The sequence below is a fragment of the Carya illinoinensis genome, chromosome 2, assembly GCF_018687715.1.
Source record: "Carya illinoinensis cultivar Pawnee chromosome 2, C.illinoinensisPawnee_v1, whole genome shotgun sequence".
Classification (NCBI taxonomy): domain Eukaryota; kingdom Viridiplantae; phylum Streptophyta; class Magnoliopsida; order Fagales; family Juglandaceae; genus Carya; species Carya illinoinensis.
In genome coordinates this window covers 13,087,112-13,100,737 of record NC_056753.1, presented here as the reverse complement: position 1 = coordinate 13,100,737, position 13,626 = coordinate 13,087,112, and the positions used below count along the sequence as shown (strand labels likewise).

Here is a 13,626-nt window from a genome sequence, read left to right as displayed (position 1 = left end):
CCCGTCAGGGAGGATATTACAAGCTTTTTGTGCAGTGAAAAAATCGTCCAAATTTAGAATCAGTTTGATTGCAAGCATCGAAAGTCAATCATTTACATCCACATCTATTTGCTGCTTACACTCGTCAAAACTTGCCAAAGTCAAGTTCTTTATGAGAGCTAGCAATTAATGCAAATTAAGAGGATGCTCCATAATTAGCGAAGCTATTTTAATTGATTATTATCTTTTCCTAATTTATTGCTTTCCTAGTTAGATTAGTAATTCCTAGTTTTATTCTATCTGCAATTGTTATTTCTTAGTTAGATTAGTATTCTATTTTGTTGGCTATTTAACGATCAAGGATGTACAATTAAAGGCACTTTTGAATGATTAATAAAATTACATGTTTAATCCTGAGATGAGACTAGTCTAGTGAGACGCCATAAACCTGTTAATTTATTTTCTTAGAAAGATTCCAACTTTATAGAGAGATTCTGTATTTTTCTCTTCTTAGCATCGACTCCAGGAAGTTGGCACCACACAACCATGCACATCAGCTTATAAAAATCTAGAAAATATGAGGTAGATGAACAAAAATTAGGCACGAAAATAAAAATAGAGAGAAAAAAGAGCTTACAACCACTAGAACGACCCCCATTAACACATCTACAAACAGATTCTTCTGCAGTCTAGTTTAATAAGGATGCAACTGTGCATCAAGAGCTCCCATGAGATCTCACAGATGATATTGACTGTGCTGAAATAGATGCAGTTGGGCTGTTGAGTTCTCGATCTCCATTGATGGCTTTTGGTTTTCCACTCAATCTTTCAATTGCTTCTTGACAAATGTCATTAAACCAGTCATCTTCCGGTAGTACGCTGACAGCAAAAAATAATCACCCATCAGGAACAAGCACACGTACAATGAGGCCACACAAACACACAAATACATGGAAGTTTTCTTCGTTTTCTCTAAACAAGTAGATGTTCAGCATCCATTTCTCCTCGCCCCCACCACCCACCCCCTTCTTTTCTCTCTTCCTTTGTTTTCTTAATCCTTATCTTAAGCACTGAACAAGCACCATAGAATGTTCCTACAAATTATGACCTTTGCCCAATAGCAAATTCGGAATAGATTAAGCACAACGGTCTTCAAATTTATTGGTGCAGAAATCCTGGTTTCTTCTCGACTTGGGTTTAAAATGATGGCTGACTTTGTTATTGAAATCTTTAAAAAACTAGCCAACATCACTACATAGTGTTCTACTGGTTAGAAAATAAACATAGATGAAGTCATGGTAAAACCTAATATGATGTAATCATAATAACCATACAATCATCTTTGACTCCAAAGATACAACCACCCTAAATTGGTGTTTCGAGGCGTTTAATTCTCGGAAATCTAAAATGTGACTTAACTCTTCCAAGATACATCAACATTCCTAGAAAAGTGATCCCGTAAAAGTTCTTGAGAATGTGACTTTAACTCTTGTTTGGGAATGACTAGGAATATGATGGATGTTTATAATATGGCATTCCTACATTTATGTTTGGATACCAAAAATGTATATCTCTATCTAAAATAGCAAACCAAAACCTCTTTTTTCTATTTTTAACTGGCCACTTTTAAGAATACCATCCAACAGCTCATCCAAATTTTATCCGTATTTCGTTAAAGCAATAAACAAATGAAAAGAAAGAGCCTCATAAATGATAGAGAAATAGATACTTGAAAGGAAGAAGAGAGAGAGAGAATAAAGAAAGAGCGGGGGAGAGAAATTTATATATATTAAAAAATTATGCATCGAATAGTGTCAATCTACATTTGGGTTGGTTACCTTTGCATAATCTGATAGAAATGGTTTTCTGAGAATGCTCTAAAAGGAGTTATTTTTGCACTGCCTTCTCAAACTAGTCAGACCTTTAAAGACTCCCACACGCGCACACATATATACTGGGCAATGGTTATCTACATGGGACATACAGATAACATACACAAAAATAAACTAGTTTAAAAAATTTGGAGATCATATCTTAGTCCACTTCTGTTAATAATTAAACTGTCCGTATATAAAATGTGTCTTTGAGTATTTGTTGAGCAGCCTATGAGTACACTGACACAAAATGTAAAGCTTATTGATAACCCAGAAGGGAGAGAAAGAAAGCCTACCTATAAGAATCCTTCCCTGTTGCAGCAAATGCTGCCATGGCTTTTGATATGATCTCATTGACAACTCGATGCAAATTCCTAGACAAGTAGCGACCTTGGGAAGCAAAACATATGACAAACTTCATGTCCAAATAAAACTGCATATAAAACAACCCAAAATAAATGAGAAATCTCCAAAAATGAGACAACAGGACATACGTACGTCTACATAAGACCACAGAAAAGACTGGTTTGAGATCATTACTTATTGAAGTTTTAGGTGGTCATTTTCAGTATTTTCACCTTTTCATTTTGTATAACATAAATTCTGCAAAATATCAAGGTTAAGTTTCTCATGTCAGCAAATTATTATAATTTGATAATTTTGCAATATTCTAAGCAACACTAGGCTGGAAATTGACTTTTGAAGAAAACAAAGAACGAGTGGAGTCAATATAACAGAAGGATGAAAAACTCATATTGGGAAGCAGGTAAAAAGGACAAGCTGCAAAGGGAGAGGCATTTAGACATTCTCTCTCTTCCTCAAGAACAGGAATGGGCAAGAAGGTAGAACCATTTACATTGAACTAGACTCCTTCCTCCTTATCAACTATGAATAAAATCGAGAGGGGCCTGCAAGGCCCCCAAAGAAACTATGAAGACTCTGCCCCTACACACTTCTCATGATGCAATGACTTGTAGGTTTTTAGCACTTAGGTTGTATCCCCCACTCAAATATTTTTGTATTCAAATATCACCTTCCATCTTTGTTATAGGGGAGGAGACGTCATTTGAACTAGAGCGCATTAGCCCCCTAAGCAAATATAGAAGGTATAATGATACCGCAGTCTGAGTCAATCAATATGAGACTGCATACCTGTTGTAGACCAAGAGATCCTAACAGCTTAGGGCCTTCCTCAATATCATCCCAAAAGCTCTGGTCATCTGACAGCCACAAGATGACAGTTTCTGTAAGTCTCATCAATAGCAACGTGGCAAATCTTTCTCTGCCAACAAACATCTCTGCTGCTATACTAGCCATTCTATTCAGTTTTACAAATAGTTCCTGGTCATAACAAGGTAGCAACATCAGATATTTCAGACTCAGAAAACTCCTACTAAAACAAAAGTGGAGAGCATAAGCAACTTAATTTACATAAACCAAGAAAGCAGAATCTTAAATTAGGACTATCAAAAAACGTTGATCCTCCTTTAGCATCAGTAATTATTAGCAGTCAGGAGCCTTTTTTGAAGGAGAAGGCACCATAAACATTTGTTCTATTAATGCAGCATACTGAGATCCATTGCAATGCACAGTATGCTGGAATCCATCCCAATTATCAATGCATGAAGATGCCTGGTATAACTTTAATGAGTCAAGAAAATGCTAGCCACATCTATGCTATAATCCCAAAAATAGACTAGCCAATTTGAAGTTTCTCTTGAATCACTCATAAAGCCTAGTTTCACGTAGCAGGTAATCAATATGTGACTTAACACCTATGACTACCTTTATAACATACCCATTTTGGGTTATTCTCATATTCCCAATGTGAGACGGGGGTATTATTAATTCCCCCTCTTAAATCTCTGACATCCTTGTCAGGGTCATGGAGTGCTCTAGTATCAGATGGCTAGCCTTACTACTCGACTCTAATGCCATATGTTAAAAAACCCCAGGAAAGCACTATCCACATTTGCAATATAACCCATAAAGATTAGTCAATTTGAAGCTTCCCTAGAATCACTTAAAACCAATAAAATTTTCAATTGTCTCATTGGGGCTTTGAATTGGATGGTTTTCATTACCTTGCAGTAAAATGACACTATTAACCCTCATTTACAATTAAATGAAAAAACTGCTATTCAATTAAGATTTCAGGCGTGCTTGAGAATGGGTGGTAGTTTGCAGGTGTTAGCTGGACTCTTAACAAGTGAAACAGCTCATCATTTAGGCAGACTGCAGGTGTTTTACTTTCTAGATGCTTGAATGGCAGTAGAATATATGCATGTGTGAGTGTGAGACAGTGTGGTTTCAGTTCACCAGAAACAATAGGAGGTTACACAACACATTAAGATGGATAAACATATCATTGCATGAGTATTAGTCAAATGAAAAGGGTACCTAGAATATTGTTTTGATAAGTAAAAGAATACCTGGAATATTGGTGAGGGAAACCACTCAAATTCATCCATATTTCCATCCATATTCATGTACATGTCGGCAGTAAGATGGCTTTCACCTTCTTCAGTAAAAATGAGGTCTAAAGCATGCTGTCGACAAAATGTATCCTTTAATCTGTCAACCGAACTCACAAGTCGCTTTTTCCATTCTCTTTGCTCAGGATGACGGTTCTGCCTTTCTCTACGAGTATCACCATTATAAGTAGACTGATTGGCAGGAGACAGTTTCATGGCTGCACGTGGAAGTAGGTCATCTGCTAATAATGATGCATTTGCTAGCAATGCAATCTGCTGAGCTTCAGTCTCTGCCATTTGGACAATTTTATTTCCAGAACCTTCAAAGCTTGCCTCTTCCTCCATTGAACCTGGTAATGCCTTCATGAGCATGCTCACATATGAGTTAAATACTTCAAACAAACCTTCCAGTGTTTGACCTCCTAATTGCATACTTAGCAGTGGTCCCACATCCTCGAAGAAATCCTGTATAAGAAAGTGGAAGATATAGCTAGAAAGATGAATGGAGGGATTAAAACTCTGAAATGGAATCCTCAACCCCATCCACGCAATGGGAAAGAAAAGACATCAAGCATAAGATCAATCAGGCTCCCCAACAGCCAAGACTCAAGAGAAACAAGTGCTCACATATATGAATGGGATGTTAAGGTAACAAATTCTACTCAGATGAAGTTCATTAAAAGACAGGATGCACTCGAATCGGTAATTTCACATAGATGTATCATTTTGTCTGCCCAGGCGATAAAAACTCATAATTGAATTTCAATGCGAGAGGAAGGCTGCTCGACATATTGTTTAAAACTAAACAAAATAACAAATAATGCAAGAATAGTTGAAGTCAATGTAAAGTGCAAGACCAGGAGGGGCATATAAAATGTAAACAATATTTGCACTCTGGTTGCAGTATGATATGTAAAATAACATACAAATTACTAACTTGAAGGAAATCACAGACAAGAGAGTACAACCCAAGTTCACACTTACCCAGAGAGATCAATTTCACAGAAACTTATTCAAGACCATAAGATGAGGAAGTGACTAAAAGGGAAAACATAACCGATTACTCAATCGCATGCATAACTGAATGTCAAAGACACAAGCATAGAGAGAGAGAGAGAGAGAGAGAGAGAGAGAGAGAGGTGACATATTAGTTACTGGAAACTTAGGAGAAATACATTTATAGTTCACCTGGACCATCAAATTGAACCGATGGGCACTGGTTGTAAGTTTATGTTGAAATGCCATTGCATTACCAAGGGATGTACTTGAAGACCTGCCAGATTGACGTGTAGCTGTTGGAGGGTGAGTGAGTATCCAATCATCAGCAGCAGCCAGAGCAGCAGTGCTCTCTTGAATTCTTTTTAAATTAGCATCTAGTGCTTGTTCAACGCTGGACCTAAAGAGCTTCAAGAGTACAGGACAAAGAGCCAAACCACGAGCTTCCAACAATGAACAATGACCTAATGCTATTTGAACACACTCAGCAGCAGCTCTTAAACCTCCAGCTGCTGCTGACGAAGCTAATGCGTGTCTTTTAACAAGAAGAGCAAAAGCCTCTGTTTGCTTTGTAGCCCACATCACAAGCTCAGAAGTATAAGCTGGTTCCTTACCAAAAATGGCAAACGAGTCGCTTGCAGCTTGAGCAATAGCGGAGAACACAAGCTGTGAGAGAGCAGCAGTATATGCTCCTCCATATGAGGTGCTTGATGGTCGAAGGCTTTGCATATTATACTGATATCTTTGTAAATGTGCATTAAGTAGCAAACTGTGAGCACGAGGACCATCCCCAAGCTTTTTCAGAGCTGATATGGCGGCACGAAGTTCACCACCACGTGTAGAAGGCTGGCAAGCAGCTTCAGCCAGCTGATCAGCTAACTTTTGCCTGAGTTCAATAATAGACGTCTGTAAATGCATTTGCATAGCCGGGGTCAGCGTTTTCATTTGTTTTGCTTCAGAAGCTACACACTCTCCTTCATCAAGGGCAGCCAAAGCTTCATCCACTCTCCTCTCAGCTAACAGAACATTTAAGATATCAGAGAATTCTATTAACCATTTCTCCAGTTCTGAAGGTTCTCTGTCTTCTGAAATCAATAAATTATTAACTGCAGAACCTTCTGAAACAGAGATAGATATGGAATCAATGTGGACTCCCTCAGATAAACCATGAATTAAAGCAGCCTGAGTAGATAGCAGGTTTCTGATGGAAAAAAGTTCCCCCTCTAAATCTGATATCTCTTTTGATGTGCTGTAATAAATGCATATTATTTCAATGACACATACAATAAACCAATATATCAATTACTAACCATTGATTTAAGATTTAGACCTTAACTGACAATAAGACAAGTAATGAGATAGAGGTAACCAAAGAAAAATATAAAGCATACAAGAAAAATATAAAGCATACTATAAGGTTAAGATAGTTACAATATCTGTAATGCCAAAACTGAATTTGGAAGGCAGTGGGAGTTAGATTTTCAACCAGCAGAATGCTAACTTTCATCAAAACTGGAACTTAAAGAAACTGAAAAAAGAGGAGGAAAAAAAAAAATGCAAGTAAAAAAAGCCCCCAACAGCTACTTTCAAGGCATGAGCATTTCTTATGGATGGACCAGTTAAAGATTTTAGTTTTCTAATCTTACTTTTATTCATTTAATATTTAGCATTGGAAGAATGTAAGGAATGAAAATTCAAAGATGTTCAATGACCACCACCAGGTAAGTAAATGAAGTTAAATAAAGGAGTGCGTATTTGTTTCAAAGATGTTCATAAGATTGTATTGGACAATTTAACATAAATGACCTCTACCATGAGAAAGGTCTTCAACTGGGGAGAGCAATACTCATAAAATTCTCACGGTTTATTGTTTATTTTCCACACAATCTTAATAGTTTTATATACATGCTAAAATAAAGCAGAGAAAAACAGATATTTCCAGCAAGCTATTACGCAAAAGAATGTTGTCATTAGTAGGCGAGATTGGCAAGTAGCATTAAATTTTAAAAGGTGGAGGAGGATGAAGAATTATTGAGTCAAATGAAGTATATGTAAGCAAGAGTCTCGACATATTTGACAAAAATCAAATCTTTACTTTTGAGTTATTAGCATAATTCAATAATTTTTTTCATCCAACATGGTTATGTCAACTCCAAAGGAAAAAAAGCATTGCTTATGTTGGATGGAACATGACGAACAATATAACAAGCAGAAAAGCCAATGCCCATAGAGTTGTTAATTAAAGAAGCGCATCAACATGTGAAGACCAAGCTGCTATTGTTAATCAACAAATCTCAGAGGACACATTTAATAAATCACTCAATGTGATATTGACCATTTTTTAGCACAGCCAAACAATAACTCACCGTATGAAGGCAGCATAGTTAGCATAGACGCTTCTGCGCATTTCCTCAGCAGAAGCTTTTTTCAGATCCAAAAGGTATGAACATAATTTCTGTAGATCCTATAAATAGCAGCAGATATCATCATAAGATGTTTTAAATATCATTTTAAACACAAAAATCTAGTTTCTTTTTATGAGGAATTAGGTTGATAGAAGAGTCTTGATGGCAATGGAGCAAAATTTGCAGTGCATCTCACTCGTGTGTATGCCCAGTATAATTATCTGAATGAATAAGGCAAAACTTGCAGTAATGTAACGACCCATGTAATGCCCAAACTACATCTTGGGCCCATACTCAAAAATAACTAGTTAGTGTGAGAACTATGCCCTTCGAAGGTAGGAACTCCCCACGTACGGGCGAAACAAGACTATGTGAAAGGTTCGTCATCTCAAGCGCAAAGGGGAAAAATTCATCCGAAGGTCCGGCGAAGGTCCGGGCAGGAAAAAGGCTCAGGTGAGCAATACTCAGTCAGGCAAGGACGGCTCAGGCAAGCAAAGGTTTAGGAAAAGAGTAGCTAATGAATGGAGGAAGCATCATTTGGGCGACCAAAGGCCTGCAAGATTAACAGCAAGCGAGTAAAGGATAGATAGTTGATATGGCGTTTCATGTGAGCAATGACGCAGGCGAACAAAGATAAACGAGAACAATATGCTAAGGGCAATAGGAATGCAATGGGCAAGCAACGTGTAGCTCGAATGCATTTCAAGGCGAGCAACAAACAACGTGGTGCTAGATCAGTAGGGAGCCAAGAAAACTAGAATACTCAAAAAACAACATAGGAGTGCTAAGAGAGTAGCGGATAACCTCACAAAAGATCAAAATCAAACGGCAATGTGAGAAAGGACCATGGACTCGAATATGCCCAACCATGCGCAGGAGCATTCCACCACGTGGGCAACATTCACAAGCGATAGATTGAGCTTTCCATCTCCTTGGCCGAATCTTTGAAATGCGCAGAGCATCTCCCTTCTGTATCTGCCACCCCTTCCATTCGACGTACACCTGGACAATGGAGGACTCACCAATTTACTAGCCAACCTACGTCGAGAACTATGAGGCTCATGTGAGGCAGATTGTACTCCACATAAAAGCCTCCCTCCCTCCCGCTCATGTGAGGCAGATCGTACTCCACATAAAAGCCTCCCTCCCTCCCTCCCTCCCTCCCGCTCATGTGAGGCAGATCGTACTCCACATAAAAGCCTCCCTCCCTCCCTCCCTCCCTCCCTCGTCTACTCTAATCCTCAAGAGAAGGCAAAAAGCCTTAACTCCATAGGGTGAGCTCGTACTCATGCTTTCAGGCGCCAGGACCTACATCGAACTTGGGGTGGCTAGATCATCAACAAGCCATTTAGTTAAAGCTCACTGTTGAGGTAGGTTCTTCTCCACGACAACTCTAGGAATGTTGATTCATGACTATGAGAATGCCGTGTTACGATCTACTATGATTTCGTCCCCATTCTTTGATATTTTTCTGCATGCATAATACCTCACTATGATTTACTAGATGTACGCACATTCATTACCTATGGTGCAACAAAGGGAGCCAAGATGTGTGCAAGGTTATGGTGGTGTAAGAGGTGTAACAGCATGTAAAAGGGGCATGAGTTTTGCTAGTTTTACACTCAACCTCCTTACACATGTACTAAGCTTGACATGTGTAAAGTGAGGATCCAAATGGAGGGTGGTGATTGTGCCATGTGTCCAAGAGGTTTCCTATGGTCCTAGGCTGATTTGGACATCCTAAATGATGATGTGGCAGCTGGTTGACGACATGGCACTCTCCAATTGGTCCATTTGGTGCCCGAAAATTACGAAAATTTTTATTGTACCATAAAATCCTAAAACTTCATATGGGCCTTAATGGTGCTATCCATTTCGTCTAATTTTGATTCTAAGTGCCTCAAAAAAATCCAAACAGCATTTCATTCCATTAGCGGATTAAAATCTGACTACGCTAATGAATTGAAATTTAACTAGCCTTCTATCCATGAAATTTCTCCTAAGTTTTCATGGCCTATTAACAATCTAACTAAAAGCAATCTAACTAAAAGAAATTCTTTCCATTGAATTTCTTTCGGGGCGTTACATCCTCCCCCTCTTAAATAAAGATTTTGTCCTCAAAATCTAAGGTACGTACAACACAACAAATTCTGCAGGTAAAACTACAAGAAAAATACTCACATACTAACGTCCATCACTAGCCGTGGAGTCGGTGGCTAAGGGAGGTGGTATCTCTGACTCGGGCAATGTGGTGTCTTGAGAAAGATTGTACAATGCGCCATCCTTAGAATCGTAGTACATGTTGACAAGCAAAGTAGGGTTAACTACTGGTGTGACCTTGTCATCATCTTTGGAAGACTGTTCCACCTCGAGAAAGCAGTATCAATGAGTGGATGACATCAATGACCCAGAAGTCTTGATCATCAGTGTAGCAACACACTCCTCTATAGCACGACTAGACTCTGACTCCCTTCATGGTCTTCGTGCCCAAAACCGGGTCCCATCCTTCCAAGAAGTGCGGTGACATGGTAGGAAACGCTCCTTGTGTGGTAGGGCTCTCCGCTCGTAGCATACCCCTCGGCTATCTATATCCATGACATGGGTCCTATGATGTTCCCACTTCTCCATGTCTTGCCAATAGGCTGCGACCTCTCTGTCAAACTCTATCAAGCGTCTCCTACATCGACTTTCCTGCATTTGGCAGACTCACTCGGTTGAGAGTCTGGATTTCCATGCCATGACTCGCTAACATGCCATATAATGCTACAAAATAGTAAGTTCAACAACAAAGTAACCAAATCCAAGCTTAACAATCCATGCAACTAAGCCAATTCTATTTGAGATAAAATTCCTTTGATATTCATAAATCAAGTACAAAAGATTGTCTGATGTGTGCAATCTTGCACGGTTTACAAACAAATAATACAATCTCAACTAAGCTAGTTTCACAGGCAAACACAAAAATTACATCACAACCCAAACAAGTGAGGGTGCTTGGCTTTTATGTCGCTTTCTTTTTCCCAAGTTGCTTCCAGAACGTTATGACTCTACCACAATACTTTTACCAATGGAATCTTGCGGTTCCTTAACTCCTCCTTCCAATCAATAATTTGTGCTGGTCTTTCCTCATAGGTCAGGTTGGGTTGCTAAGGTATACTCTCTAGGTTAATAATTGCTCGGGTCTTGTCCCCAAAATTCTTCTTGAAATGTGGAACACATTGTGAATTCCATGGAACTCAGTTGGTAGGTTCAAACATGCGTACCTCCTACTTTCTCTAATATCTCATATGGTCCCATGTATCTTGAACTCAATTCCCCTTTCTTGCCAAATCTAGTCACTCACCTCATTGGGGATATCTTCAGATAGACCCAGTCGCCAACTTCAAAATGTAGATTTCTCCTCCTATTGTCAACATAACTCTTCTGCCGACTTTGTGTTGCTCTCATTCTTTCCCTGATTACCAAAACTTGGTTCTTTATCTCCTGCAAAACCTCCAGCCCAATTATCTTGCTCTCCCCCAACTTCATCCCAATATAGTGGGGATCTGCACTTCCTTCAGTACAAGGCTTCATAGGTCACCATTTGAATGGTAGCCTAAAAGTAGTTATTATAAGCGAACTCTACTAGAGGTAGTTGCTTGTCCCAATCTCATTCATGATCCAGAACACAAACCCTAAGCATGTCCTCCAAGGTCTTTATAGTACGCTCGTTTTGTCCGTCCGTTTGATGATGGTAGGCACTACTGATCTTCAAACTGGTGCCCACCAAGCTGTGCAGACTTTGCCAAATCCGGGTTGTAAAATGAGGATCTCTATCTGACACAATCATTCCTGGCACTCCGTGCAGCCAGAATATTTCTAACACCTAAATCCTGTCCAAACTTTCCAAAGAGTCAGTGTTCTTGATGAGTATGAAGTGGGCGTTCTTAGTCGAACGGTCAACTATCACCCAAATAGCATTATTTTCAGCCGCTGTTCTTAGGAATCCCACTATGAAATCAAAACATCTTCCCACTTCCATTCTAGGACTGGTAGTGGTTGTAATACACCTGCTGGCATCTGATTTTGTGCTTTGACCACTATACACATCGAACACCTGTTTAAGAACTCCGCTACATCTCTTTTCATCCCTTCCCACCAGAAGTGCCGCTTTAAGTCTTGATACATCTTCATGTTCCCCGGATGAGCTGTATAACGGGTATGATGAGCCTCCCTTAAAATTCTCTCTTAATTCCGGGTCTGCTGGGATTACTCTCCAGTCTTTATAGTACAGGGCCCTTCTGAGTCTATCTTCCGTATTACTTCTAACAGAGAACTGTCCTCCCTTTGACGGTTCTTTAATTCCTCCCAGTCCAATGGTACAATCTCCCGAACCAAGGCCAGAACATCCTCCTAACGACGAGTCCCAATCAGCAGAGTTCACATACTATTCAAAAGAGACTCTTAATTTTCTAAACATATTGCTCTCAAAATTGTTAGTATAAAAAGAAAACAAATTTTCTACTCCAAAGATGAACTAATTAAAATACGGCGGTTCACATATTTACGATCATACTTATATTTTTGTTTCTGGAAAAACGAAGTCAATTACATTTCCATCTTAAGTCCTTTGTCATAGTCCCTACGATTTCCCCGCAATCAAACAGAAAGCAACAAAAGAACGAAGGAAACGAACCTTCTCATTGAGAGAGCAGCGGGACTGGACGAAGGCATCGGCGTCAAATTTATCGGACTTGAAGACACCGAGACCCTCCTCGAGTTTCACGCCGTTCTCCTTCACCATCACCGTCGAGCCCCTGGACCGAGCTGTCTTCGCCGTAGCCATAATAAGTACAGAATTCTCACTCTCACCTCGATTTACAAGAGTACCGAACCGGAACTCCAACAGCGAAATTCAAAGGGCCAAGATATTAGATCCGAGGAGAAAAGAAAATCAGAATTTTGAATGATCGTGTGTGAGGAAGCAGAGCTGGCGAGGAGCGAAAGCCAGCACTCCACGACTCGGCTCCATTTTTTATTCTCTCGATCGATCGACCGACCGATGACCAGCCTTCCCAGCAACCTCTTTTTTATTATTATTATTTTTTAAACATATTTAAATATTTTAAAAAATTAAAAAAAAAAACACATTAATACACTAAAAAAAATACATCAATATACTAAAAAAAATTAAATATATAAGTAGTCAAAATAAAGAGACAAATTCACGAGACATGTAGCATTTTCCCTTTTCTTATTTTTATTTGGACAATGATTGGGTTCTAAACGTGTACAGGAATGTAAATGGCTTTTTTTCTTTTAAATATTTTAATTATTAAGAAAAAAATTATAATTTTACTAATAGTCATTTATTTAATTATTAAAAAAATTAAAATATATAAGGGGACACATTTGGTTGGGATATTTGGAAACCACATTATCATTTTCCTTCTTATTTTGTTTAGATCAAGGATATAATTACAATCATTTTTATAATTTTTTATATAATTATGTTTTAACTTGAAGATATTTCTGGAAATGATATAATTTTCATAAATTATTTTACAAAAATATAAATAGAGTTGTGTAATTTTTTTTTTTTTTTGAAAGAACATACCTCTGTATCTTATATTCATTCATCTGTATTCATTACAATTTTGTCCTTCATTACAAAGTATTGAATACCTGCAGGACCCTCCTCTATCCATATTTGTTCCCCATTTACAGTTAAGGAAAATTTTGCAAGAAAATGAGCTACTCTGTTACATTCTCTATATGTGTGTATAACCTTCCACATTGGCCTGTTCCTCAGTATATCCTTAACATCTTCAACCAGCTGACCATGCCATTCCCAATTAGTCTCAGGATTATTAACAGCCTTAACTATGTTCAATGCATCTCCTTCAAAAACTACCTCTG

General features: G+C 38.5%; 1 protein-coding gene across 3 annotated transcripts; it reads right to left on the bottom strand.

Annotated features, from left to right (window-relative positions):
* Positions 1 to 509: 509 nt before the first annotated feature.
* LOC122300137 (exocyst complex component EXO84B-like) lies at positions 510 to 12,791 on the bottom strand. 3 transcript variants are annotated; one of them, XR_006239923.1, is made up of 8 exons: positions 12,404 to 12,790; positions 7,690 to 7,787; positions 5,516 to 6,572; positions 4,286 to 4,792; positions 3,006 to 3,194; positions 2,150 to 2,286; positions 1,818 to 1,948; positions 720 to 858 (listed from the first exon to the last, which is right to left on the bottom strand). XR_006239923.1 is itself a non-coding variant. In XM_043110580.1 (7 exons), exons 1-7 carry the CDS (start codon positions 12,551 to 12,553, stop codon positions 696 to 698), a joined length of 2,301 nt encoding a protein of 766 aa, XP_042966514.1. In that variant the 5' UTR covers positions 12,554 to 12,789; the 3' UTR covers positions 510 to 695. The 3 variants fall into 3 exon arrangements, 2 of the variants coding, with proteins under 2 accessions (XP_042966514.1, XP_042966515.1); XM_043110580.1 differs by lacking the exon at positions 1,818 to 1,948 and having other exon boundaries at positions 510 to 858; positions 12,404 to 12,789; XM_043110581.1 differs by lacking the exons at positions 720 to 858; positions 1,818 to 1,948 and adding an exon at positions 2,394 to 2,456 and having other exon boundaries at positions 12,404 to 12,791.
* Positions 12,792 to 13,626: the final 835 nt, after the last annotated feature.

Excerpts from the sequence above, each read along its gene's own strand:
- LOC122300137 (XM_043110580.1), bottom strand. The coding sequence starts at position 12,553 with ATGGCTACGGCGAAGACAGCTCGGTCCAGGGGCTCGACGGTGATGGTG. Across the intron at positions 2,287-3,005 it reads GATCTCTTGGTCTACAACAG|TTTTATTTGGACATGAAGTT; the intron begins GTATGCAGTCTC and ends TTTTATATGCAG. Across the intron at positions 859-2,149 it reads ACAGGGAAGGATTCTTATAG|CGTACTACCGGAAGATGACT; the intron begins GTAGGCTTTCTT and ends TTTTGCTGTCAG.